Source organism: Stigmatopora argus, chromosome 4 (assembly GCF_051989625.1).
Source record: "Stigmatopora argus isolate UIUO_Sarg chromosome 4, RoL_Sarg_1.0, whole genome shotgun sequence".
NCBI lineage: Eukaryota > Metazoa > Chordata > Actinopteri > Syngnathiformes > Syngnathidae > Stigmatopora > Stigmatopora argus.
Window position 1 is genome coordinate 2,396,036 of NC_135390.1, and position 26,926 is coordinate 2,422,961.

Consider the following 26,926-nt stretch of genomic DNA (forward strand, 5'->3'; position numbering starts at 1 on the left):
GGCCTGGTTTTAATGTCTGAAAAGCTCCAGTATTTGTATTTAATCATGAAATGCTGCTTGGAAGTGGATTTTACCCCATTTTTGTGCATTGATTTATTTATTGTTTCCTATGTGTCGCAGCTGTAGCTGCAGTAGAGGTTTTATAGCCATAAAATAGTTAGGGTAAAAAATAGTTTTTGAGAGTTGGATTGATACGTTGAAGGCGCTACCAGAAAATGCACCGACCGCCACTGATATATATACATACAGTGCTACCTCGACATACGAGTGCCCCAACATACGAGCAATTTGAGATACGAGTGAAATTTCGGCTAAATATTTATCGTGAGATACGAGACAAATCTTGATATACGAACATACAGCTGACGCGAGAGGCTGCTCATAAGGCTCATGAGTCTTTCTGGATGCAACTCCCTCGTGTAATGTCTATACGAACATTGGGCGGAGCATTTTTTCAGTGTTTTTTTTTCGTTAGACAGTGCGAATGGCGGAGCGATCGTGAGGAGTATATACTACGAGAGGAGTATATACTACTTCTCGTTGGCAAGTGGTCGTGTGTTATCCTATTGTGAGGACATTTGTGTGCATCACTTTCGGAATATTTTGAAGGGAATACAAAAGCAAACAACCCTCGATAGGTTGCATCTGAAAGTCAGGGTGGAGGCGGGGCAAATGGAGGCAATGGAGGTAGAAGATAGTTATCAAAATTAAAAACAAAATTAGAATTAAGTTTAGTTTAAGGTTAGATTTAATTTATTTTTGAGTGTCTGCATCGTAATCCAAGTTCATTTAATTTTTTTTATGTTATGTTGCCGTGCAAAAATTCTCCACCCCTCTTACTTTGTTAATAGATGGCAAATTAGAACAAATAAAAATGTTTTTCCAATCCAATATCCTGTTTTTGGTGTTTTTTCAGAGGGTTGGAATGAATTAATTTGTTTTTAGTTCATTTCTATGGGAAACATTCATTTCAGTTGCAAGTAAATCGAGATACGAGCTAAGTCCCAGAACAAATTAAGCTCGTATCTCAAGGTACCACTGTATATGGAGTGCAAATGTGTTACTTTGAAGGGAAAATCTTGAGAAAAAAAATCATGACACGTGGTATATCTGAGATACTGTATGACTCAAAAGCACATTATTAGGGTCAATATCATAAGGAAGTTAATATTTCATCCAGTAATGGTTGTTTTCTTACTGCAAAACAGAAATAACCCAAAAATATTAAATGTTAATTTGCCGACCTCTACTGGTGAAAAATATATAGCAACACTATGTCTTGGACGCCTAAGCCGTACGCTCGATTCAGTCATAATTTTTTGTTACAAATACGGCTTATATGCTAGAAAATACGGTACATATTTGTCTGTGTGATCATCTTTGGACTCCAGGATTAAAACATTAGTCACTGGCATCCTGGTTGTCGTATTGATGGCCTGAAAAGCATTACTTTGAAAAATTGTGGATAGTGGGATCCAGGTGGAACAAACACGAAAGGACAGAAATGAGTCCACATGCATAACTGGAAGATAATAACTAAAATGAGTCAGCAGACCTTAAGTGGAAAAGGCTTACTGAGAAGCCTATACCTGTCTGAGGGTGCGAGCCACAAGGCTCTCCAGTACTGGTCCTCGATCTTCATGAAGAAGGTGAACTTCATCCAAAATTAGTAGACGCACTATCTGGGAGAGAGCAATGTCTCCAACACTCTTTCTTGTTACAACATCCCACTTCTCTGGGGTGGTAACTAGCATCTAACGACATAAAAAATACATATATTTATATATATTACTATATATAATCTCTCCCTCTCCTTTATATATACGCACACATACACGTACATACATACATACATATCTTTATACGTGTATATACACACATGCACATATATATACATATATGTATATGTATGTGTGTATATATGTATGTATATGTGTGTATGTATATATATTTACATAGATGCATACATACACACACATACATACAGATATATACATATACATACATACATACTCATACATACACACATACATATACATACGGGCGCACACACACGCATGCACGCATGCACGCACACACACACGGAGGGGGGGATCTTGATTGTCTAATAACTCTGGGAAACCAGGAGCCACCATGGTTGGTAAGGAGAAAAATTTCATCTACCCTGCATGCATGTACTATATGCGCACCTGTGTCCGTAGAATCTCCCCTTTGGTTAGCTGCATGTCACCAGTGAGTTCTTTGACAATGATGCCCAGCGGCTCCAATCTTTTACTGAAGTAGTTGGTCATCTCAGCTGCCAAAGCCTTCATTGGGGCAACATATACTATCTGCAGAAACAAAAATATGTAACGCAAGTGATTTAACCAGTAGGAGAGAGAATAACACATGATTCAACAAATTGGGGATGATCTGAGTGAGTGAGGGGGGTGACGTGAGTGAGCAGAGCAAGTGACTCAGTGAGTCACTGACTGGTTTACAAGAAAATTGCCTTATAGCGGTCTCAAACGGATGCAAAATGGGAGTCTTTCTTTTTCAGAATATCCTCCCATCTCCCTACTCTTTCTAATCTACATTCCTACCCTCATCTTTGCCATCCCCTTAACCAGGCGTTTAAGGGTTAAATACTAATCCTTTTCAGTTTACCAAACTCACAAATATTGAGATTACTTACCTTCAATGCCATTGTTTACATGCCCCACCTCACCATCTTTTGAAGGCCAATGCTTGTCCTGAAAATTGCCTTCCAATAATTCCTAATAGAGGAACACAAAAAAACCTAACCCTCATTCAGCCCCAATGTTGTTGGCGTCATCTTTGATTCTATCTTGTCTTTGTTGTGTAATCCATATTTATTTAAATTTTATACAAACTCTGCAAATATTTTACACAAACTCTGCAAATGTGTTTATTATCTCACTCTTGACAACAACCTTCAACGCCATCTTGAACCTCATTGGTCCATATGCGAGGAATGTAGGCAACCGCAAATGTTCAAAACCTTTCTCTAACATTAGAGTCTTAAGACAAATATCTTCCTATGGAATGGTCGTAATGTCCGACTGTATCTTTCTTTCATCGCACACAAAACTTTCATATACGGTGCTACCCCTTACTTACAAAATTAATTGGTTCCAGGACTTGTTTCCTCACTTGGATTTTTCACAAGTAGAGCAGTACTTTATATGTAAATTCTCAAAATTGTTCCACAGTTAACTAACAACTAAACCCTTTAATAATGATCAGTGTCCTAATTTTGTATGAAAGAAGTGAGAAACAGCCAAAGATAGAGATAATAACATGATTTATTAATATATTAAAAATGAATCACAAGCATGCAAAAAATCAATTCGTGCAGGAGTACTGTGCAGTGTAAGGAGGAAACTAATGTTAGCGCACAAACACAGATCCAAACAACCATTCAATTACAAATTCAAAACAACTTGAAATATATGAAATACAACTCCAAAGTAGTAACAGTCTCTGCATCTCGTCATTCAGTAGAGAAAATAAGTCATTGATGCTAGTAGATGGGTTACAGCAGGTCTGTATTGCAATATTAGTCAAGCTTTCTTATTTTCCGTTTTTCCTTGATGGATAAGAGTGCCTGGTTAATCATTTTATTCGCACCGAATATTTTAAATAAAGAACTCCGTGATGACAAATGTCAGTCCAAAGAGAGTCAGGGTGGAGGCGGGGCAAATGGAGGCAATGGAGGTAGAAGATAGTTATCAAAATTAAAAACAAAATTAGAATTAAGTTTAGTTTAAGGTTAGATTTAATTTATTTTTGAGTGTCTGCATCGTAATTAGACCGTCGTGAGACAGGTTAGTTTTACCCTACTGATGATGTGTCGTTGCCACAGTATTCTTGCCTAGTACGAGAGGAACCGCAAGTACGGACATTTGGTGCGTGTGCTTGGCTGAGGAGCCAATGGTGCGAAGCTACCATCCGTGGGATTATGACTGAACGCCTCTAAGTCAGAATCCCGCCTAGCCGCGACGATACCGAAGCGCCATGGAACTCCGGTTGGGCCACGATATCCGGGCGGTGGGACCCCACCCCCGCTCGGCGAGCAGAGCCACTCGAAAATGGGCAAAGGGTAAGCGTTCTTCCCATATCCAACGCCCCCGTCCCACAACCCCTATGTCGCACCGCATGTTCGTGGAGAGCCTGGTGCTAAATGACTTGCAGACGACCTGATTGTCGGGCTGTAATAGGAGGTCAGCGGCATCTCTAGCAGGACACAGGACAATTTCAAAATAAAATAACGAATATAGGAAATGAATGTACATTTTGGGGGATTTTTTCCGGAGGCTACTGACGGGTAGCGGGTGGCCAAGTAGCACGCGGCTCTGGTCGTCTCCGAGGCAAAAAGTTCGCTCGACCAGTCTACATGGGCTCTGTTGACTTGGAGAAGGCGTTCGACAGTGTCCTCCGGGGAGTCTTGTAGGGGGTACTCCGGGAGTATGGGTTTCCGGAACCCCTGATACGCGGGGTCCGGTCCCTTTATGACCGGTGTCAGAGTCTGGTCCGCGTAGACCGCAGTAAGTCGGATCCATTTCCAGTGGGGGTTGGACTCCGCCAGGGTTGCCCTATGTCACCGATTCTGTTCATCACTTTTATGGACAGAATATCTAGGTGCAGCCGTGGCGTTGAGGGGGTCCAGTTGGATGTCTTCAGCATTGCATCCCTGCTTTTTGCAAATGATGTGGTTCTGTTGTCTTTATCAAACCGCAATCTCCAACTCTCGTGGAACGATTCGCAACCGTGTGTGAAGCGGTCAGGATGACAATTAGCACCTCCAAATCTGAGAACACGGTCCTCAGTCAGAAAAAGGTGGCGTGCCATCTCCGGGTCAGGGATCAGTCCTTCCCCAGGTGGAGGAGTTTAAGTACTTTGGAGTCTTGTGCACAAGTGAGGGAAGAAAGGAATGGGAGATCGACAGGCGGATGGGTGCAGGGTCTGCAGTGATGCGAACTCTGCACCGACCGGTCTGTCGTGATGAAGGAGCTGAGCCAAAAGGTGAGGCTCTCGATTTACCACTCGATCTACATTCCTACCCTTATCTATTGTCACGAGCTGTGGGTTGTGACCGAAAGAACAAGATCCTGGGTACAAACGGCTGAACTGTGTATCCTCCACAGGATGTCCGGACTCTGTCTTAGAGATAAGGTGAGAAGCTTGGTCATGTGGGAGAGACTCGGATTACAGACGCTGCTCCTCCGGATCAAGTGAGGCGAGATGAGTTAGCTCAGGCATCTGATCATGATGCCCCCTGGACGCCTTACTCGAGGTGTTCCGGGCACTTGCCACCGACCGGGAGGAGGCCACCTTGGACACGGCGGGGAGACGATGTCTCTCGTCTTGCCTGGGAACGGATACTCCCGTAAGAGCTGGATGATGTGGCTGGGGAGAGGGAAGTCTGGGCCTCCCTGCTGAAGCTGCTGCCCCGCGACACGACTTTGGATAAAGCAGGACAAGATGAGATGACCTTTTTGTTTATACCTAATATAAAAAAAACATGATGTACTGAATCCACAAAGTGGTAAAAGATGACATTATCTATGTCTGTACCACCAAAAGATTGACACATATACACATGTACATGTATTGTTGCAGTTGTGGATGTTGTGCTCTATAGTTATGTACATCTATATGAAATTGAGGTGTTTTTCTTTTACTCATGTTATTGGTTAGGCTCAGTCTACTACACCTTGAAATCATCCTTTTTGATGAATCCATCAGAGTGAATGTGTTGCCGAATCTCATGAAGAACAGTCAGCATGGCGATGTTGGTCTTGCCAGCACCAGTTGGGGCACATATTAGTAGGTTTTCATTGGTGTTGTAGGCAGTCTCGAACACCAATGATTGGATCCTGTTAAGACATTTCATTCCTTTGAACACCAGCTGTCCAATCTGTCGACATCAATGCACATAAAGACAAACATAATAAATAGAGATTAACAGATGAATGTCATCAATGTTGTTGAGTCAAAACCTACTGTTTGAAAAAATAGAAAGCATGAGTCTTTGAATGCAGGCCACAGACTAACAGTTTTTCCACTAGGAGCACAGAGGCCTCGACAATGAAATTTAGGCCATGTGCACACATAGCGTTGTCCATTCAGTCCAGAAAAAAGTCTACATCCATACAATCTCGTTTGTGGGGATTTTTTTTGGACCACACCCAACTACAAAAGTGCAGATTTCACCAGCATTCCAGACCTTTGACATTGTCTAATCCACTAGATACCTTCAGTTTAGTGTAAGGCAGTGTTTCTCAATCATTTTCTGTTGGACAGAAGAATCGAACGTTTATATCAACACCCCCCTCAATTATATGCTGCCCCAGGCATTGCTTTGCAGCGGTGATGTAAGGCAAGCTACCATCCATATAGTTTAATGGTTAACCCAGGATATTTTGTAAGAGCTTGTTTGTGAGCTTGTCATGCAAGAAGCAAGAATATTCATTTTCTGTACCGCTTATCCTCACATAGGTCGCAGGGGGTGCTGCAGCCTATCCCAGCTGACTTCGGGCACGAGGCAGGGGACACCCTGAATTGGTGGCCAGCCAATAGCAGGGCACGAGGAGACGGACCGCCATTCACGCTTACACTCATACCTAGGGGCAATTAAAAGTGTCCAGCCAGCATAACATTCATGTTTTTGGAATGTGAGAGGAAACTGGAGTACCTGGAGAAAACCCACGAAGGCCAAGGAAGTACCGTATTTTCACGACTATAAGGCGCACTAAAAAGTCTTAAATTTTCTCCAAAATAGACAGGGCGCCTTATAATGCGGAGCGCCGTGTGTATGCTCCAAGCTCCAAAGCCTGACTGAGAGCACTTCCGGCCGACACGCTTCTTGAAAATTGCGAGCGGCATGGGATCAATGGATGATAGGTGGCGAACACAGCTTTACGAAGAGTGCCAGGCAGCGCCAGGCTAGTTACGCCACTATTTGTGAATGGATTGTGGCCGCTTGGACTAACGTGTCTGCTTGCACTGTTTGTTCGAGCTTTTGCCAAAGCCGGCATCATTTCTGTGGAGCCACATGGCAATGTGAGTGACTCTGACAACGAAGAGAGGGAACCCGGCGTTTTGATTAATTATTTGGACAATTGTTCAATTCGGACACAGAAAATGAGGACTTTGATGGATTTGTGGGTGATGATTGATCAAAAAACGTGAGTACATTGTAAAATGGCTAAATAAAGTACAACCGAACTCACTTTTGCTTTTGTTGCCTTTTTAAAAACGTGTTTTTAGCGTGTGTCCGTATGTTTAAGCTGGTGTATGTTTAAGCTGGTGTATGTTTTGCCATGTCTGGCTGCGTGTATTAGTGCGGTACGCCTTGTGTGTGTCAAATACAGAAATAGCACTTGTTACTGAGACTGCACCTTTAAATGTGGTGCGCCATATAGTCGTGAAAATACGGTACATCCAAACTCTACACAGGAGGACCGACCAAGGGTTCGAAACCCAGGACCTTAGAATTCTGAGGTCGCTGCTCTAAGCACTCATCTGTCGGGCCTCCCACGAAATAATATGTTGCATATAGTATTTGTCTACTTTTGCTTCGCTGGCACTTAGTGGTGGGAATATAATACAACAGTCATCACAATTGTTTTCCATATTTTTTCAAAACTTTGACAATGGTTTAACATAGTAAAGCATTAACAAATACAGAGAGAGCTAACACAGCATGAGACCTGTCTTGGACATGGAATGGCAAAAACAAAAGCGCCTTTTACATTGTCCTTTGTTTTCACAAATGCTGAGTAATATCTCACCTTTTAAATAACACCAAGAAAAAACATGGATAGAAGTGGCATCAAAACTTCAGAGTTTAAGCGCACAGTCTCTGGATGTATACATTTATAAAGCAAATTATTGAATGGAAGAAAAAAACCTTTTATCAATTTACATCGCACCAAATGCATAATTCGTCAGTCTTCACTTTAGTCAGTTTATATGCACATTTGTTTTTATTGCCAAAAATGTGCATTTGAGTATGGATGATAAAACCGTGGAATAAGTTATTTTTGCTAAATACACTGCTACGTATGAACATGGCCTTAGGAGCACAAGATGAAAAATTTGAGGACTAAAATGTAAATAAACTCAGTAAGTACAGTGATACCTCGACATACGAGTGCCACGACATACTAGCAATTTGAGATACGAATAAAATTTTGAGCAAATATTTATCTTGAGATACGAGATAAATTTTGATATACGAGCAGACAGCGGACGCGAGAGGCTGCTCATAAGAACATCATGGGCACTGTCTTTCTCCCCGCAACTACCTCGTGTAATGTCTCTCTGGTCGCAACTCCCTCGTGTAATGTCTCTCTGGTCGCAACTCCCTCGTGTAATGTCTCTGGTCGCAACTCCCTTGTGTAATGTCTCTGTTCGCAACTCCCTCGTGTAATGTCTCTCTGGTCGCAACTCCCTTGTGTAATGTCTCTGCGAGCACTGGGCGGAGCGTTGCATTTTTTCAGTATTTTTTCCCGTTAGTCAGTGCGAATGGCGTATATATTACTTCTCGTTGGCAAGTGGCCGTGTGTTATCCTATTGTGAGGACATTTGGGTGCATCATTTTGGGAATATTTTGAATGGAATACAAAAACAAAAATCTTGGTGGCATCTGAAAGTCAGGGTGGAGGCCCGGGGCAAATAGAGCCAACCCGGCTGGGAGAAGAAAGGTATCAAAATTTAAAGCGAAATTAGAATTAAGTTTAGTGTAAGGTGAGATTAAATTTATTTTTGAGTGTGTCTGCATCGTAATCCAAGTTAATTTAATTTGGTTGTTATGTTACGAGCGCGTTGCCGTGCAAAAAGTGCCCCCCCTCTCTCTGTCTGTCTCTCTCCCCTCCGCGAAATCCGTCTAATTTTAATAATATTAAACACATTTTAGTTCTATTAAACCACTAGTTATTTGTTACTTTGTTAATAGATGGCGAATTAGAACAAATAAAAATATTTTTCCAATCCAATAACCTGTTTTTGGTGTTTTTTCAGAGGGTTGGAACGAATTAATTTGTTTTTAGTTCATTTCTATGGGAAACGTTCGTTTGAGTTACGAGAAAATCGACATACGAGCTCAGTCCCGGAACACATTAAGCTCGTATCTCGAGGTACCACTGTACTCAAAATGTCAAACCTTTTCACAACTGTAATGATAAATGCTTTAAAAGCTTGTGTGCATTACTGACAAAGAATGCATGAAAAATGGAAAATCTGCACCTTTTCTGGTTGCACAGGTATGAATGGATGAATACATTAAGTGGACTGTGTCAAATTCTAGTGTCAAAGTGCCCCTATTCATGAGTAGACTGGCATCATGATAACTCTGTATCCAATTATTTTAACACATACACTTACCGTATCCAGGTCAGAGATGTAAATTGGTTTCTCTTCAAAGTCAGTAGGCATTTGTTCAATGGGTGGAATCTCCACCTCTTCAAATATTTTTGTATTGTCTCTGCGGATTCCAGCAGGAAGAAGCATCTGGATACAAATATAATTAGTAGTGTACATTTACAAATATGTGCATTGTTTTTTAGAGACCACAAATTGATGGTGCGAGGGCCTGTGTTTGAATCTGTCATTTTGAGAAATAACTTTAAATTGTGCAGCAAGTAGACACTGTGGCCTACCATTTTATTGCATTGAGTGAGGCAGAAAGTATCAAGAGCCCTGAAAATGTTTATTGGGTTATACTGCAGATGTTTGCTAAATAATGTGTTATTTTTTTCTCAATGTATTTGGGGGTGACTTCGATCAATGGGGAGAACTGCAACAAAGTGGCACGACTTCTCAGCAGGTTATGAGTTCCTCTACTTACAAATGCCACTACATATGAAATTTTCAGTTTGCGAAAGGCTTTGATGTGTGAATTATTGTTCCAAGAAACCTAAAACTATCCAAATTACGAAAGATCAAACAATTTATAATGCAATCCTGCTTACGAGAGTTAATCTTGAAGTTCACTCTACGGCCTTAGCACGCAAGACATGCCCGAATGCCACTTACCTCAATCAGCAACATCCACACAGGACAGCCGTATGCACACCTATTCACGGTGGTGCTGCAGTATCCATCAGCCCGTGAATCCATCACGTCGCCATACACAAGCGACGCTACGAAACACCTTTTTTTTACAGTGCTGGAGTTTCTTTCCTATTAGCTATTTCCCAACAACCCCTTGCCCTCCCATTCGCTTGCTCTATGTTGCCAAAAGGTTAGACCTCTGTAGAAGAGCCAGCAGAGGGGCCATCTTGCGAAAAGCCGACCAAAAACACGATTTTTCCAGGCGGGCGCGTTTAAACCAGAGCCGGCCTGAAATGGAGTAGCAGCAATGAGCGCAACCGTCCGACCAAAAGTTCCTTTTCCAGTACGTTCTTATCCTCTCAAGGCCAAGAGTGATGCAATTTGAAGCAGCAGGTCTTGACGTCAAAGAGTAATGAGTGAGTCAAGATAGGACCCTCCTAATCAGCTCAGATTGGCGGTGAGCTCCTGATTCTTGTACCTTCAATTCTTGTTGTGGATTTATGTGCGTTTATACTATTATAAATAATCGGGTTCTAAAGTCTTATTTAGATGCTGTTCTTGTCCGCACCGTGTGAGTCACAAGAAAGAGAGAGAGCGTGAGTGCTGAAAAGCTAAATATAATACTTTTGGTTTAGGTTCTGCCAGGTTCGGTGTTGTGGCGTCATTTTAATGGCTTAGTAAATAATTTAGATATATTTTTGCGCGGTGGTGGGGTTTGTGTGGCCCAATGATCATAGGTATTTTCACACCTATAGGGCGCACTTAAAAGTCTAAAATTTTCTCTAAAATGAACAGTGCGCCTTGTTTATGGGCTAAATTCAAAATTTAGTATGACCCTGACCGCTTGACTGACTGGTTTCATTTATTGCCGACATGCTACTAATTGCGATCAACCCAGGGGACGTTCACCCTAAAAACATCCCCCCATACATTCCAAGCATTACGGTAAATCAATTCAAAACATCCCAGGCGAGTGGCAAGGCATTTGACTTCCGTGTGCTCGTAGCGCTTTTAACCCTCAAAAACACTCAAAGAAACAGCACATTAGAGCTTTACAGAAGAAATGCCTGACATGAATGACAACAGAATCCGGGTGTGAACCCTTGGAAAATGGACTGAAGCCATGGATCGAACACAATTTGACAGCTTTGCGAATACAAAGATAGGCAGGCAGCGTCCCACGAGTTACGTGGCCATTTGGAATGGATTGTAGATGCCGATATAACAGCGAGGAAAATCATCGTGGCGTAAGGCTTGGGTGTGATGCATGTCGCGAGTTACAAAATACAGCATTTGAATACCTGAGAAAACCAATAATAGTATTTGGTGCAGTAGCTTTTGTTTGCAATTACAGAGGTCAAATGTTTCCTGTAGTTTTTCCAACTGGTTGGCACACATTACAGGAGGGATTTTGGCCGACTCTTCCACACACATCTGTCAGGTTTCTGGGCTGTCATTGAGATAGACAGAATTTGAGATCCTGCAAAGATTTTCTATTGGGTTTAGATCTGGAGACTGGCAAGGCCATGCCAGAACATTGATATTCTTCTTACGGAGCCACTCCTTGGTTTTCCTTGCTGTGCGCTTTGGGTCATTGTCATGTCGGAAGACCCAGCCTTAAGTTCACGTGATCAATGAGCTCGTGAATGTGTTCGTTAACTTCTGTTTTTTCTTGGACTGAAATGCAACATTGGCATTATAAGCCTTATCCTTTATTGCTAAATGTTGAGATATTACTATCATATTAACAGACTAAGTGAGACTCTGAAAATCAAGCCAGCAGCTTGGATGAATAAAAAGCCAATAGTACATTTGCAACAGCATTTGTAAAGATGTTTGTGCCCTGACAGAAAACTTTTTCAGATTCAACAACAACCCGGGCGGGGGTCACTGTCATAACGTAATCCTGGAACAACTTCGGACACAGTATAAGGAACCTTAGCAGGGATCTTTCTTAAGAATGTCAGCTTTGTGTTCAACACTATCATCCTTGAACTTTTCTTTTTTCTTAATACAGAGCTGTCAAACACTGAAAATCGAATTTCAGAATGGGTAAAGACAATTTTCAGATTTTGGGATATTTTTTCCTAAAACGTTTAAGAGCACAAATTCTAATTTTAAAGTCGTTTTTTGGATAATTTTATCACTTGTTTAAAAAAAAAGAGATGCAAACAACATGATTATTGAGAACTTTATTACACAAAATGTGTGTGAATGCAATCATCAACATTTTCACTAAAAAAATGAATGAAAGACCTACAAATTTTATAGCACATACAAATTTAATCAATTTTCTTAGTTCTATTAAATTTAACAGTTGCACACTTGGCCTATTTTAAATCCTCCCTTGAATATTTCTGTTCATAGCAAGCTGCTCCTGCCAGTTGCATGTCCATCTTTACCAAGCACATGGCCTCAAGTGTGCTTGGTCCCATTGACATCCTGAAGTCTGTCCTGATCTTCCTCACAGCACTGAAAACACGCTCATATGTGGCATTGCTGTGGGGAATCAAAAGTATGCCCAGTGCAATCTTTGTTATGTTTGCATATTTTGCATTTCCAGAGCTGTCTTGTATTTCTCCCACTAGTCCTCATTGCACATCTGCTCTCTCCTGTACTGTAATGTCTCCTAGCTCCTCAACTTGCAGGCAGCTGAATTCTTCTTCCAAGGCATCAACCTCACAGTCAGGCTTCATGCATGGGAATCTGTTGATGAAGTACCTTACACTTGTGAAGGAATTTTTTTGATGATGCTGAGATCAGCTACCTCAGCATGTTTGAGCAATTCGTCCTTGGTTAGAGATTTTTCTTTTACATATTTCCCTGCAGTTTTTGTAAAACTTTCTCACATTTGTGCAGATGGCAGTCACTTTATTTCTTGCTTTCATGTACTGACGAACGTTCTGGCCAATACAAAGTCCATCATTTTTCTCAAATGGAATACTAATCTTCTCATAATCCACTTTCACCTCCAACAAGTCTTTGTCAGACAAAGCAACACTTTTCATGTTGCAATACTTACAGTACGCAAAGAATTCTCCTTCAGTTGATGGCGCCAAACTCGGATATATAATACTGTATTCCGTCTTGAACTTTTGCAGGCTGAAGTTCGTTGTATTTTTTTTCGATGGCAAAATATCAGTATCACAGTTCTCTCGTCTTTGCTTGGAAGCCATGGCTACGGTACGTCTATGCTGCTTCAAAAATCTGTTGAAACTACATCCACGTGACCTCAACGGATGTCACATCCGTTGAGGTCACGTGGATGTAGTTTCGATTTGTGCCATCCTCAATCAGCAAATTTCAACTGAAAGTTATTAAAAGCAAACGTAACGTTTCGAAACACTGATCGCGTCAGACACTGCTTGATTTTTTTTTTCGTAGTTTTCATAGAAAATGCGGTTTTCGTAATTTGCTATAAACTGGCGTAGTAAACTACGGATGATTCTTAGTATTTGGTAGCCGTTAATATCTTCAAAGGTTCCTGATGGGCTGAACGAGAAGGGTGGGGGAAAAGCTCGCAACATGGAGCTAACGATGTTGTCCTTTTATCGGGTGCTTTTCTCCCTCCAAATCATCACTTGCATTTTGATGTACCCACTACCCAGCCGTCAATTTCCTGTGGTCTCCAGACGGCACCAATTATTAATCTCAATGACATTTACCGTATTTACTTGCATTTAAGCCATCCGCGTGTATACGCCGCGCCCCTAAAATTCCCTTAAAATTGCCTTAAAATTCTTGAATTTTACAATTTCTCGCAAATAAGCCACCCCGATTCACAATTTTCACCTCCATATTCATGGTTTTAATAGGGAGTACAAATTTGTTACTTTGAAGGGAAAATCTTAAGAAAAATCATCGCACGTGGTATTTCTGAGATACTGTATGAATCAAAAGCACATTATTAGGGTCAATATCATAAGGAAGTTAATATGCCTGTCTTTGTAAATGCAAAATATTAAATTATTCAATTTGAAAAATCTATCTATCTTGATAAAAACCTGATGCTTTATAATGACAGAAATTACAGATTTCTTACCAGAAGTTTAAGATGTTGTGGCAGCTATATTGGTTCTAATGTCAAAATATCTCGATTGTCTCGATGGTGCATATTACTGCAATAGCAGTCACTTTCGAAAAACAAAAAAAATCAAAGCGGAATTGTTTTATTTCATAATCACAAATGTACAAACATTTCCTTTCAAAAAGTAAGTAACGTAAAGACAACAAGAACGTGTGTCCGTAGTGGTATAGTGTTCACCAAGTTTCTGGGTGCAATAATAGCATGATACACAATACACAGGCATCAAGGCTGATAATTTAATGATCGACCGCAACTAGCAACTATTGGGATGTGCTGACATGGTAAGGCTACTCGTCTGGCCAGTCACAGCACGTTTAACTAGGTAAGACGGTGGCGCCCTAGGTAAGAGGGTGATGCTCTGAGCGAGCAATGGCAGGCACAAGTGTTTTAATCACGTTTAATGCAATATACAGTTGATTTTTTTCTTGAATTTTATTCATAGACATGAAAAGAAATTTTGTTTTGCATTTTATCTAAACAGATAAAACACTAAACAAAATTGATTTTGACTTCTATGAATCAAATTCATGAAAAAAAACTGTATCTTGCATAAAATGTTCTTTTCTAAGTTTTGAAATAAATGACCATATCGGCCGCATAGTCTTGTGTAATGGCATCATGGCAGTTTGCAGTTTTGTGCATGTCGTCTTTTTATGCGCATGTAAGCCGCACCCTCAATTCAGTCATAATGTTTTTGTCCAACAAATGCGGCTTATATGTGAGTAAATAAAGTATTTGTCTGCATACATTGCTTAACAAAAACATTGCTATATCGGGAAAGCACTTGTTACATAATTTTGGGGTGGTGTTATTTTTTTCCTTTTTTCTGTAAAATATTGTATATATTAATTACTATGAATTTACCATTACTATGAACTGCTTTTGCAATGTGAAATTACTGTCTGTGCATTATTTGTAGGAAGCAGAAACAACGAACACAACTTCGAGGTGAACCCACCCACACAACTGAAAAGATGGACTAAAGAAAACAACCTTCGCAACAGCTACTGGCCTAAAATGAACTAGCGTATTTTCACACCTATAAAAAGCACCGTGTGATAGGGCGCAGTCTCATTTGCAGGTATATTTTCAGTTTTTTGTCAATACATTGGACGCCTTGTCCGATAGGGCGCTAGCATGACACTAGGCTAGCGTAGGTTATGCTAGCCGCTAGCATACTTATGTTATGCTAGCCGCTAGCATACCTATGTTATGCTAGCCGCTAGCATATGTTATGCTATCCGCTAGCGTATGTTATGCTAGCATATGTTATGCTAGCATATGTTAGGCTTAGCACTAGCGTTGTTTTTTAAAGACAGCACGAGCAAAACTAAGTTTGATAATGCTTTATTGAGGTCACAGGTACACTCTGATATAAAGAGTTCAGCGTTTAACATACTAGGCTCCACTGTCAGTCAGAGGTGTGTATTCCGGGAACTTGATTCCAGCTTTGGCGAAAGCTCGAACAGTGCTGGCCGACACTTGAGCCAAGTCAACCACAATCCATTGTAACTCGCGACATACATCACTCCCAAGCCTTTGATTCTCCTCACTGTTATATCGGCAACGAAAATGAATTCCAAATCGTCATGTAACTCGGGCGACGCTGCCTGCCCGAACTACAATGTTGGCCATCTGTTAGCAATCTGTTAACAAAGCTGTTGAATTGTGTTCGATCCATGGCTTCGGTCCATTTTCACACCCGCATTGTGTTGTCATTCACGCCAGGCATTTCCTCTGTATAGCTCTGATACGCTGTTTCTTTAAGTATTGAGAGTGTTTTTGAGTGTTAAAAGCGCTGCAAGCACACGGAAGTCAAATGCCTTGCCACTCCCCTGATGTTTTGAATGGATTTACCGTAATGTTTGGAATGCGCGGGGAGGCTATTTTTGGGGTGAATGTCCGCTGGGTTGATCGCAATAAGTAGCATGCCGGCAAGAAATAAAACCAGTCACTCAAGTGGTCAGGGCCATACGAAAATTGAGTTTGGTGCATAGACAAAACGCACTGACCGATTGGGCGCATTGACCCTTTTAGAGAAAATTTTAGAATTTTAAGTGCGCCCTATTGGGGTGAAAATACGGTTATTCTTACTGTACGTAATGGGCAACTGTTGCACTAATTGTGATTAATGAATTGACAAACTCATGATTTCCTTATATTAATTAGTCACCAGATAAAATGGCTTCTGTCTGACCAGCCTCTGTACTGGGCCATGTCAACCTGATGTTGTATATGTATACTATTCTATATTCTAAGATGACCCCTTGCCTCTTCCCTCCATGGTGTCTGTTGGAATTATTGTTAAATAAGTTATCCTGATTCTGGTATGACTGTCGAAATGTTGTTAATAGGATTACTGGTGTCTTGAGCCCTGGGGGGAAGTTTCACCTTATTCAACAAAGAGGAACTACCCCAGGGGGTCGAGCGCCTGTTTGAACCATTGTGTGAAGATTGCGGGAGGTAGGGAAAGATACTGTAAAGGTGTTACCTTGAAGGAGCATATGGTCATGATCAAAGAACCTTTTGTAACTGAGAGATATCCCTCTCTTTCCTTTGATCAGCTTGAAACTTCCTGTAACTTGGACACTCCCAAAACACAATAAGAGACTTGGCGAGAGGAGACATCTTCAGTGTGTCAGAGGATTGTGACGAGAGCAGTCCCGAGACCCTCTCATTTTTAAATAAAGTTAACTAAAATTCTCTGTGTTTTTCCTTCTTTCAGATTGGTGATACAAATGTCTGGTGTTTAAACCTAACAGTGTCCCTCCCGGTTGTCCCTCCCTCCCTCCATGGTGACCTTCCCGGGTGTTCCTCCCTACACGGGGTCGCACCGGCTCTCCATCCCTCTCTTTTTCATGCATCCTGGAACATTTTTTTAAATTAATACTATCACTGCCAATCTGCTAATTTTTTTGCCCATCTTTGTACACTTATGATAATGCTATTATACTTGTCAATATACTACAAGTCAGCCAACACACTATTTGTATATGAAATGTAGCTCATGAAATGACACGAAAGGCTTACCCTAGCTCCTCCAACAAAGGCTGGTGTCTTTGTGGCCTCTGCATAGCTGTCATAGACATTTGGGTATTTAATCCGTTCATAAACTCTCTCTCTACCAAGTATGGGTTCACGCCGAGCAGTCAACAGAGCTTGCTCCCTGTGTGAAAGAGGAACAAGTTGGAACATCACACACAATTGTAAACAAAAGTGTGGAAGTTATGCACCAATCATTCAAATCATTTATCATACATTTACTACATTTAGTTGCCTGAATTTGAACACAATCTTGCTAAAGACAAAGAGTCATCATCACTTAATTTCTGGCCACCAATGAAAGACGTTTTTTTTATCCTTACAGTAATACCTTGACATACGAGTGACCCGACAAACAAGGAATTTAAGATAGGAATAAAATTCCGAGCAAATATTTACCTTGAGATACGAGCATTCAAGACAGCCAGGTGGCCAGGCCGCGAGAGATGCTTATTATTTCAGCTCACTGTCTTTCTCGCCGCATCTCCCTCGTGCAAAGCTCTCTACGAGCCCTGGCCGGAGCGTTGCATTTTTTTCTGTGTTTTTTGGGGTTAGTCAGTTCAGATTTAAGGGAAACACAATGGATCCAAAGCAAGCCGGTGCAATGAAGGGTAGTGCGAAGAAAAACGTATGATAACAATCGATATTAAGCACAAAATTATCGACTGTACGCGTGACTGAGTTGGCTCACCAATACGTATGGAGAATCAGGAAGTTGGCCTCGAAAGCCGCGGTGGAAAATATTAACCTCTTTGCCTCGGATATTGCACAAGAAGGTTTAAATTTAGTGTAATATAAGATTAAAACTTTTTTTAAGTGCGTGTATAAGAATCTAAGTTCTAAGTTCATTTAAGTTAAATTTAAAGTCTCTCTCTCTCTCTCTCTCTCTCTCTCTCTCTCTCTCTCTCTCCCATCCGCGAACTCCGCGTTGTATTAAATGTCTCATTTTATTATTAAACTTGTTACTTTGTTAGTAGATGTGAATTACAACCAATAAAAATGTTTTTCCATTGAAATGTCCGTTTTTTGGTGTTTTTTCAGAGGGTGGGAACAAATTACCGTATTATGCTGTTTAATATAGCCCCTATTTAATATACCCGGGTATATTAAACGGCAGGGGTATATTAATTGGCGCACAAACGGGAAGGTACCATCCACTACACACGTGACGGGGTGCATCAACGTTTTGCAGACTATACCTGTATTATGTTTACGTAGGTCATGTAACAGGATTAACCTTATTCAGTTTCATTAGTTAACAAAATAAAGTGCAAGAGATGTTGGTACCTTAGCCAAGTTTACTAATTTAACAGTACAATCTGCCGTATTTTGCTGTTTAATATCCCCCCCATTTAATATACACGGGTAAATACGGTATAAGTGATTTTGTGCAGTCACTCATTCAATATGAAAAGCACAAGCAGCACGGAAGCTTTCAGAGACGACATTGTGTCTACTTCCAGCACAGTGAGTAGGAAAAAGCGGACGGAACTGACTATCGAACGAAAGCTCGCCCTTCTACACGAGCTGTGAACCACTTTCAGCAACAACAAGCGAAAGTGTGCTAGTAACTACTTACTGCTGAATAAAGTCTGACTTAGAATTTTAATTAACTTAAGTTTCTATAATTATGCGCCCATGAACACCATACAAATCTTGCCAAAAAAGCGGAGTTGCCGTCTAATATACCCATGTATATTAAACGGCAGGGGTATATAAAATGGCGCACAAATGGGAGGCTCAAAAAAGCAAAAATCATTTAATATACCCGGGTATATTAAACAGCATAATACGGTAACTTGTATTTAGTTAATTTCTCTGGGAAACGTTGATTTGGGATACGAGTAAATCGACATACGAGCTCAGTCCCGGGAACGCATTAAGCTCGTATCTCAAGGTATGACTGTATTCAAAAGGAGATAAGCCGAGGCATCTTGGGAGTCCTTGTGCGATAGTGATGAGATTGTGAACGTGTTTTGAAAACTTTGACGTCCCTACTGTGTAATACCTCCCTCCCTTTAGAGTTGAGACGTCCCTCCGAATATACTAAAGATGGGCAAAAGAAAAGAAAGGGCAGAATGCCATTGGGGAACTGCCACAAGCGGTCCTCAACAACCGTCCTCCTTGCAAGGGAAAATCTGAAAAGGTGTCCTCTTTCTTCGTGTATGTTTTTGTTTATTAGCATAAATTTTCATAATTGATTGCACATTCATAATTGTTTATGGTAGGCAACGGGTTAATAGGCAATTGTGTGTAATGCTGTATGAGGATAACTGGTTAATAAAAGTATTTTTTCAGAATTTACAATTCAACAAAAATACAATAATAGCACAGCTGCCAGCCTCCAACGACGCCATTTCAGGAGTACCCTTGTCCCATATCCAGAGTTTTTCCGGAGTGAATGCGACTCACGCAAAATCGATAAAAAATGTAAAATAAAAAAAAATAAAAAACTAGGACAATTTAAATCAAACTGTTACTATCAAGTTTTTACATTAATTAAAATAGTGTTTTTGCAAACTATTGAAAAAGTACAGCAAAATGAAAACAAGTTTATCTTATCGTATTTGGGTCCTTCTACGTGCGTTTTACAGTCACTAATTCCACCAAGTGTCACGCTGAACTCGCACATGCATGTTGTGTAATGTCCAAATGTTGGTTCTTTGAGAGATGGCTTCAACATGGGATATTTTGTCGAATATGAACCAATAAACTTCTGCAAGTGTCTGGATTTCTTATTAGAAGTTTCATCCAAATTGCCATCCATTTTGTACTTATCCCGACCAGGCCTATTGATAAGACTTACCAGTGCTATGTAGTACTCCTACTTTCTATCGAACAACCCCAGAAATTAAAGGATTTGGTTCAAAACAAAAGACTGGTGGTTTAATCAGCTTTAAAAATACTTCCCTTATGGGAAAAAAAAATGAAAATATTAAAGCGATAGAGGCTACCAAAGCAATCGATTCCGAATCGATTGCGACACTGAAGTCGCACAAGACGGAACATTTGTCAGAACTTGTACCTTGGATGATTCACAATGCACTTGTGTTACTGAATTCATCCGGTTTACAGTGCAGTTGAAAAATATACGGAAGATGCAGAAGCTGTAGCGATGGTGTGAATTTCGTGGAATTTGAATTGGAAACTTTTCCAAAATGGTTGCTTAAAAAAATGTAAGTGACACTTTATTTTTATTTCCGGAGTTTGCGCTGCGTTTCCGGGTAAACTCCAGAAATTCCGGAGTAGTTGGAAGCGCTGTAGTAAATTACTCAAAAATAATGACTGTATTGGTAGGATTTTGGTTTCAGTGAGTGTGTGAAAGAGATAAAGCAGAAATTATGAAACAACTAGTCATGTTATAATGAATTATTAAAAAATATTTTCATCAATTTAGGGCAGGGGTCACCAAACTACGGCCCGTCAGCAAGCACATTTGGCCCGGCCCTCTGAACAATACCAGAGATGCTATCGGATTTATTTCCTATTTGGCCTCCAGAAAAAAAATCCTAGGCCCCGCCCTGTCAAAGAGAGAACGGAATAATGGCGAAAAAGTTAGGTAAGAGAAAAATTGATTCAGAATACAGGGTATTTAACCTGGAGTGGACAAACGATTATTTTTTTGTTCAATGCAAAGATAAGGCTGTTTGTCTCATCTGTCAAGAGACGGTGGCGGTATTCAAAGAATACAATCTTCACGGACACTTGGAATCCCGTCACAAAGACAAGTACGATAGCTTGCAAGGCCAAATACGAGCAGACAAACTCTCAACGCGAAAAAGTGGACTACTATCTCAGCAGAATACATTTGTACGCCAAGCTCAGCTGAACCAGGCATCCGTTCGGGCCAGCTTTTGGGTTGCTAAACTGATAGCAAGCAGCGGTAAGCCTTTCACTGATGGAGAGTTTGTTAAGAAATGTATGGATGCTGTCGCGGAGGAGTTGTGTCCCGAGAAGAAAGATGCATTTAAAGCCGTAAGTCTGTCGGCGAGTACAATCACCAGACGCGTTGAAGAAATCGGGAGTAATGCATATGCCCAGCTGCAGCAGAAGACGAAAGAATTTGACTTTTTTTCATTAGCACTGGATGAAAGCATGGACGTGCAAGACATAGCGCAACTGCTCATTTTTATTCGTGGAGTTAGTGCAAACTTTGAGATATGCAAGGAGCTGGCAGCCCTCCAAAGTCTCAAAGGGACTACAACGGGAGAGGATATTTTGACAAAGTGTGCCAAATCATGGAGCAGTTGGACCTGGACTGGTCAAAGCTAGCTAGCATCACGACTGATGGGGCTCCTAGCATGGTGGGCGAAACTTGCGGTCTAATGGGCCGCATGAACCGGGAGTTGGAAAAAAGGGGTCTCACCGCCCCGCTACGAGTCCACTGCCTAATTCACCAGCAAGCACTGTGCTGCAAAGTGTTGACGTGAGGGAGATTCTGCTCTGACAACTGAGCTGAACTTTTATCTGTTAAGATTGTGCATGGCACAACAGAAAGTTAATGTTATATGGCTTTTTTTCTATGAAGAACCCAGAGAGAGTTATTTAGTTATTATTTATTTCATAAATAGTGTTATTTATTTCCTGTATTTTCTGTGAAGAACTCAAAGAGGGTTATTTAGTTATTATTTATTTCATTAATAGTGTTATTATTTGTTTCCTGACTTTTTTTCTGTAAAGAACCTGGAAAGGGTTATTTGGTTATTTGTGGCTTTCTGGAAAACAATACAACATTTAAGCTCCCCTACGATCGTCACACTTTTTCTGTTACAAACTGACACCGGCCCCCCATCAGAGAAGGGAAAAGTTATGTGGCCCTCACAGGAAAAAGTTTGGGGACCCCTGATTTAGGGAATTAAAAAAATAGATGATAATAATGAAACACTGGCCTTTAACTGTGGGGAAGTTTTAAAACAGAGAGCTAATGCTTCTCAAATCAATCTTATTTTCCTTACATATTGTCAATTTCTCGAAATGATGCATCTTGCCATATTTATATGATGAGAAATTGAACAAAGAAAAAAGATGAATGAACGTTAGACTAACAACAAGGCTAAAGTTAATGTACCTCTGAACTCTCATCTCTTTTGGATCAAAGTGCATGGGCTCCTCTGAGCATTCCACATCTTCAATTCCTTTTCCCCTTTTTCTGTCCCTCTTTTCCTCCTTGCGGAATATTTTCATCAAATGGCGTTCCTGTTCAGAATGAATGATCACTTGACAGCCATAGGTGGGCCTTGTAACTTCATCACTGACTTTTCGGATAGAATCTGAAAGATAGGGATAATAAGATTACATTTTTTTGTTTGAAAATGAAGCTTGAAATAATTTAATGTAGGCTTAGTATATAAAATGAGTTTTTTTTGTTTTTTTTTACAAAAAACAAGCAGTTGTTTTGTCACAAAGACAGGTGGACATGGCTTGAATGCCGTCAAATTATGCATTGCCCCAGATGACAACTGTCAGGTTGTGGAGTGTTCATAGTATTCAAAACTAAGACAAAGACAACATTTACTTTTTATTAAACAAATCAGCATGATATATGCAGTCCATTTTCTGATCAACTGAGAAAGCTACTCCCATACCCATTGAGATCTCAAGTACGATGCCATTCTGAATCCTGCCACACAGGAGTCACCAACTAATCATCCCCGCAGCAATCTATAAAGAAACTTGATAACGATCCTGATTATTTGATTCAGGTGTTTTGTAGATGGTAACAAAGTTGATTAAACACATCGGCATGCAGGCGCAAGTTGTTAGCGCGTCGGCCTCACAGCTCTGGGGGCCTGGGGTCAAATCCAGGTCATGTCCATCTGTGTGGAGTTTGCATGTTCTCCCCGGGCCTGCGTGTGTTTCCTCCGGGTACTCCGGTTTCCTCCAACTTTCCAAACACATGCATGTTAGGCTGATTGGATACTCTAAATTGCCCCAGGTATGGGTGTGAGAGTGCATGGTTGTCCGTCTCCTTGTGCCCTGCGATTGGTCGGCCACCGATTCAGGGTGTCCCTTGCCTCTGGCCCGGAGTCAGCTGGGATAGGCTCCAGCACCCCCCGCGACCCTAATGAGGATAAAGCGGTTCAGAAAATGAGATGAGATCGGCATGCAATGAGCAGTCTATTGTCCGAACACCTGAGAAAGCTTGCCAAATACTCCATACCCAGTGAGATCTTAAGTACAAAGCCATTCTGCATCCTGTAATACAGGAGTCAGCAACTGATAAACCCCACAGCAATCTTTAAAGAAACCTGATAACGGTCCTGGTTATTTGATACGGGTGTTTTGGAGAATGTAAAATAGAAAACAGACTGGATAGGTGCCCTCGAAGTCCGGAGTATGCGACCCCAGCAGCAACAGAATGCACACACTCAAAACTGTGTGTACCCTACTGTTAATGACAGAAAACACACCTTTCTCACATCGTTTTTAATATAGCAAACGTAGAAGACATAAGTACTCATAACTGGCATTTTGTTATTTCCTGTATGTCCAATTCATTCTACAATAGACTAGGTAAAGATGTAACAACAACCTTTTACAAACAGCAGATCTGTATTGACATACAGACACGGTAGACATGATGTGTCCGCTCTGTGGTGACAGCCCCACTGAATACACAGACCAGTAGCAAGTACAAAAACTCATAATGAAATCGTGACCGGACGTTTCGTCGAAAGACGTTTGGTCCCCGGACGTTTGGTCGACCGGACGTTTGGTAGAACTGGTTCGCATGCAATTGATAGATTTTAACATTGGGTGAATAGGGATTTAATGACTATTATTCAACATTGATTGTCTAGGATGGCGCCGTTCACGCAGGAGCCAGTGGCAGTAGCTCTGTACACTCATGTTTTTCGTGTTTTACAGCCCTTCTATCTTTTTTTAATTACATTTTATTATTTCTTAATACATTCCTTTCTACTTTACTTTGTACTTTATACTTTTTACTTTAATGTTTTTACAACTTTCCTTGTTCTGTTAGCCTGGCTTCTTTCAGCTACTTCTTTTTTGGAACCATTCAGCCATGCCTACGCTGTCACACACATGGGACTAGCTGTTACAATACGCAGCAGAGGGAGCAACACCTCGGTGCCGTCGGAGTTTCGGAACTGGACAAAAGTGCCGGGAGAAGAGGCAACGCTTCTGACCAACCATTCCATCGTGGGATAAGATGGAAGAGCTGTCGGCGCTTACCAGCAACGGAGTCGAGGACTTCTGCCCTGCTGCTTCTTCTTCTTCTTTTTCACCTCAGGCGCCTGAGGATTACCCTCAGCAGCGCTAGAGCTGCCACTGGAACACGGATAAGTTCAGCCAGGGAGTTGCCCAAGCCGCGATGGTAGCGTTCGGTCATTAAGGCCGGACAGCGGAGCCATAAGTGTTCAGACGACTCTGTTTCCTCGTCACACAGGCGGCAGCGATCCGAGTCGGATTTCCCCACAAGGTGGAGCCAACGGCGGAGCAGGGGGTGGTGTCCACTGCGGAAACGAATCAGGTCTGTGCGGTCTCCTTTCGATAGGGCAAGTTCTTCCTCTGTGACTTTCGTAGTGTAGGTCTGCAAAAGGCGGGGGTGGGAGAGGGGGGGAGCGATCTTCACGTTGGATGATGGCACGTCTTGTGGCTGCGTCCGGGGGGGTATGGGTTTGGTCATCTAACGAGCCAAGTTTAGCTAGGGCATCAGCCAGGTCGTTTCCGCATATGTTGCAGTGGCCCGGGATCCACAGTAGCTGTAGCCGCTTAGGCGGCGGGAAAAGGGCGATGTCACCCTGAAGTCTCCTAATGGCGGGGTCTTGCGTATGGGGGTTTCCCATAGCTTGGACCAGCGATTTGCAGTCACTGAGGATAATTGATGTCTGCCAGTCTGCTGTTTCCCTCAGCCAGGAGAGTGCCTCGGTCAGTGCCACTTTTTCAGAGTGGTAGGAGCTGCTGCGGTGCCAGTGGCACCATGCCATTGGTGGATGATTGCAGTCTCCTTAATGACGACAAAACCTGCACCACCGTCCGCAGTGCCTTCTTTGGTGGATCCATCTGTGAAAATCTGTAGGTCCGGTTTACCCATGCTTCTGATGAGCTCTTCGGCCTTATCTCTTTGGTTGATGGTCGGCATGTGTTTAGAGACTGCAGTAAAGGCGGTTTGGATGGGGGGGGGGGGGGGGGGTAATAGCCAGGGTGGGCAGGGATGGGTTAGAGTATGTGCAAGGGATATGGAGTTCAAGAGCGGTAAAACGGGGAAGGGTCGATGATCGCCAGTCTGGCTTCTTTTGTAACCGCATTTTAACGTTTTCATGGAGGAGGCGGTGTCGGGGATCAGAAGGAGGCAGCTGGTTCCAGGCATCCGCCTTAAGAAGTGCTTGTAACTTGAGGCGGGATGAGAGGGGTGTAAGATGTGCCTCATGTAGGACTGCTTCGGTGGGGGTAGACCTGAGGTGGTGGGTTATGGCGCGGGCTGCTTCCAGTTGGGCGGTTTCAAGGGATTTGATGCGAGTTTGGGCGGGCCAGGGGGCCCATGCCGGTGCTGCGTACTCTGCGAGACTTCTCTGGGTGGCAATATACACCGTTCTAAGGTCATTTGGTTGCCAACCCCAAGATGTGCCACTGAGTTTGCGGAGGAGGTTCGTTCTTTTGGACATGGTTTGGCGGACTTTTTTCGCTTGCTCTGCAAACGCGAGTTGTCGGTCAAAAGATACGCCAAGGAAAGCGGGGGTGGGGTTATGCTTGAGGGTGGCGCCATTTATTAAGATCTTTGGTTGCCATTTGGCCTCAGCTGAGTCCAGGCTGAAAAATGACGCCTCACACTTGGTGGTGTTAAGGTTTAGGTGTGCCTCGGAACTCCACCTCCAGACTTTTTCAACCTCCGCTTGAAGTTTGCTTTCCACCTCCTCTTTGTTCCTACCCCGACAAGCAAGAGCCAGATTGTCTGCATAGGCGCTGACCAGGGTGGAATCGTTGAACTTGTCGAGGAGGTCATTAATGTAGATGATGAATAAGAGGGGTGACAGGACCGAGCCTTGGGGGAGCCCTTCTTTGAAGGTTCTGCTCCTGCCGACGGTATTGTTGATCCTGACCCTGGCTGTGCGATTTGTGAGCCAGTTGGCGATGCATCTGATGAAGCGGTAGGGGACCCCCAGGTCTGCCATTTTTTGTAAGAGACCTGTTCTCCATACCTGGTCGAATGCCTTGCTGAAGTCAAAGAATGTTGCAAGCGTGCGTTGTCGTTGAGTCGACTGGAAGCCATCAGAGATGAACTGCGACAGTTCTGGTCCGTCGTGCTTCTTCCCTTTCGAAAACCGGCTTGCCAGTGGCTGAGAAGCTGTTTATCTTCCAACCACCAGGCGAGACGGTTCACGATGATCCTTTCCATCGTTTTGCTAAGCGTAGAGGTGAGGGCGATGGGTCTGTAGTTCCCAACGTCCTTTGGTGACTTCCCTTTTTTGAGGAAAGGGATGATGGTGGCCACTCGCCAAGCTTGTGGACACCAGCCCTCTAGCCAGCTGGTGTTGACGATATGGAGTAGTTCGGGAAGGATGTTTGCCGGAAGATTTTTTAGAAGGTCCGGGGCTATGTCGTCGGGTCCAGCTGCCTTACCCGCTTTAAGTTGGGACAGCGCTGTCTGCAGTTCAGTATCGGTTAACGGGAGCTCGAGGACTTGTCGCGGTGAGCCGAGCAGTCTGCGGGTAGCTGTACGTAGAGAACGCACTGCTCGTCTGCTCCGCTTGTCACTCTTGCGTCCGCTGACCGAGG

At 42.3% G+C, this 26,926-nt stretch overlaps 1 protein-coding gene across 6 annotated transcripts in view; it reads right to left on the reverse strand.

The window, feature by feature from the left end:
• Positions 1 to 26,926, reverse strand: part of ascc3 (activating signal cointegrator 1 complex subunit 3) — a 228,603-nt gene that overhangs the window by 164,050 nt on the left and 37,627 nt on the right. For all 6 annotated transcript variants that reach the window (XR_013300078.1, XR_013300079.1, XM_077599236.1 and 3 more), the window contains exons 5-10: positions 22,257 to 22,458; positions 17,177 to 17,312; positions 9,391 to 9,516; positions 5,717 to 5,920; positions 2,190 to 2,330; positions 1,590 to 1,754 (exon numbers count right to left, since the gene is read on the reverse strand). Coding sequence is in view for 4 of the 6 variants with exons in the window: in XM_077599236.1 (XP_077455362.1) it covers positions 1,590 to 1,754; positions 2,190 to 2,330; positions 5,717 to 5,920; positions 9,391 to 9,516; positions 17,177 to 17,312; positions 22,257 to 22,458 (974 nt within the window). In the remaining 2 variants the exon portion in view is untranslated. The remainder of the gene's footprint in view (positions 1 to 1,589; positions 1,755 to 2,189; positions 2,331 to 5,716; positions 5,921 to 9,390; positions 9,517 to 17,176; positions 17,313 to 22,256; positions 22,459 to 26,926) is intronic.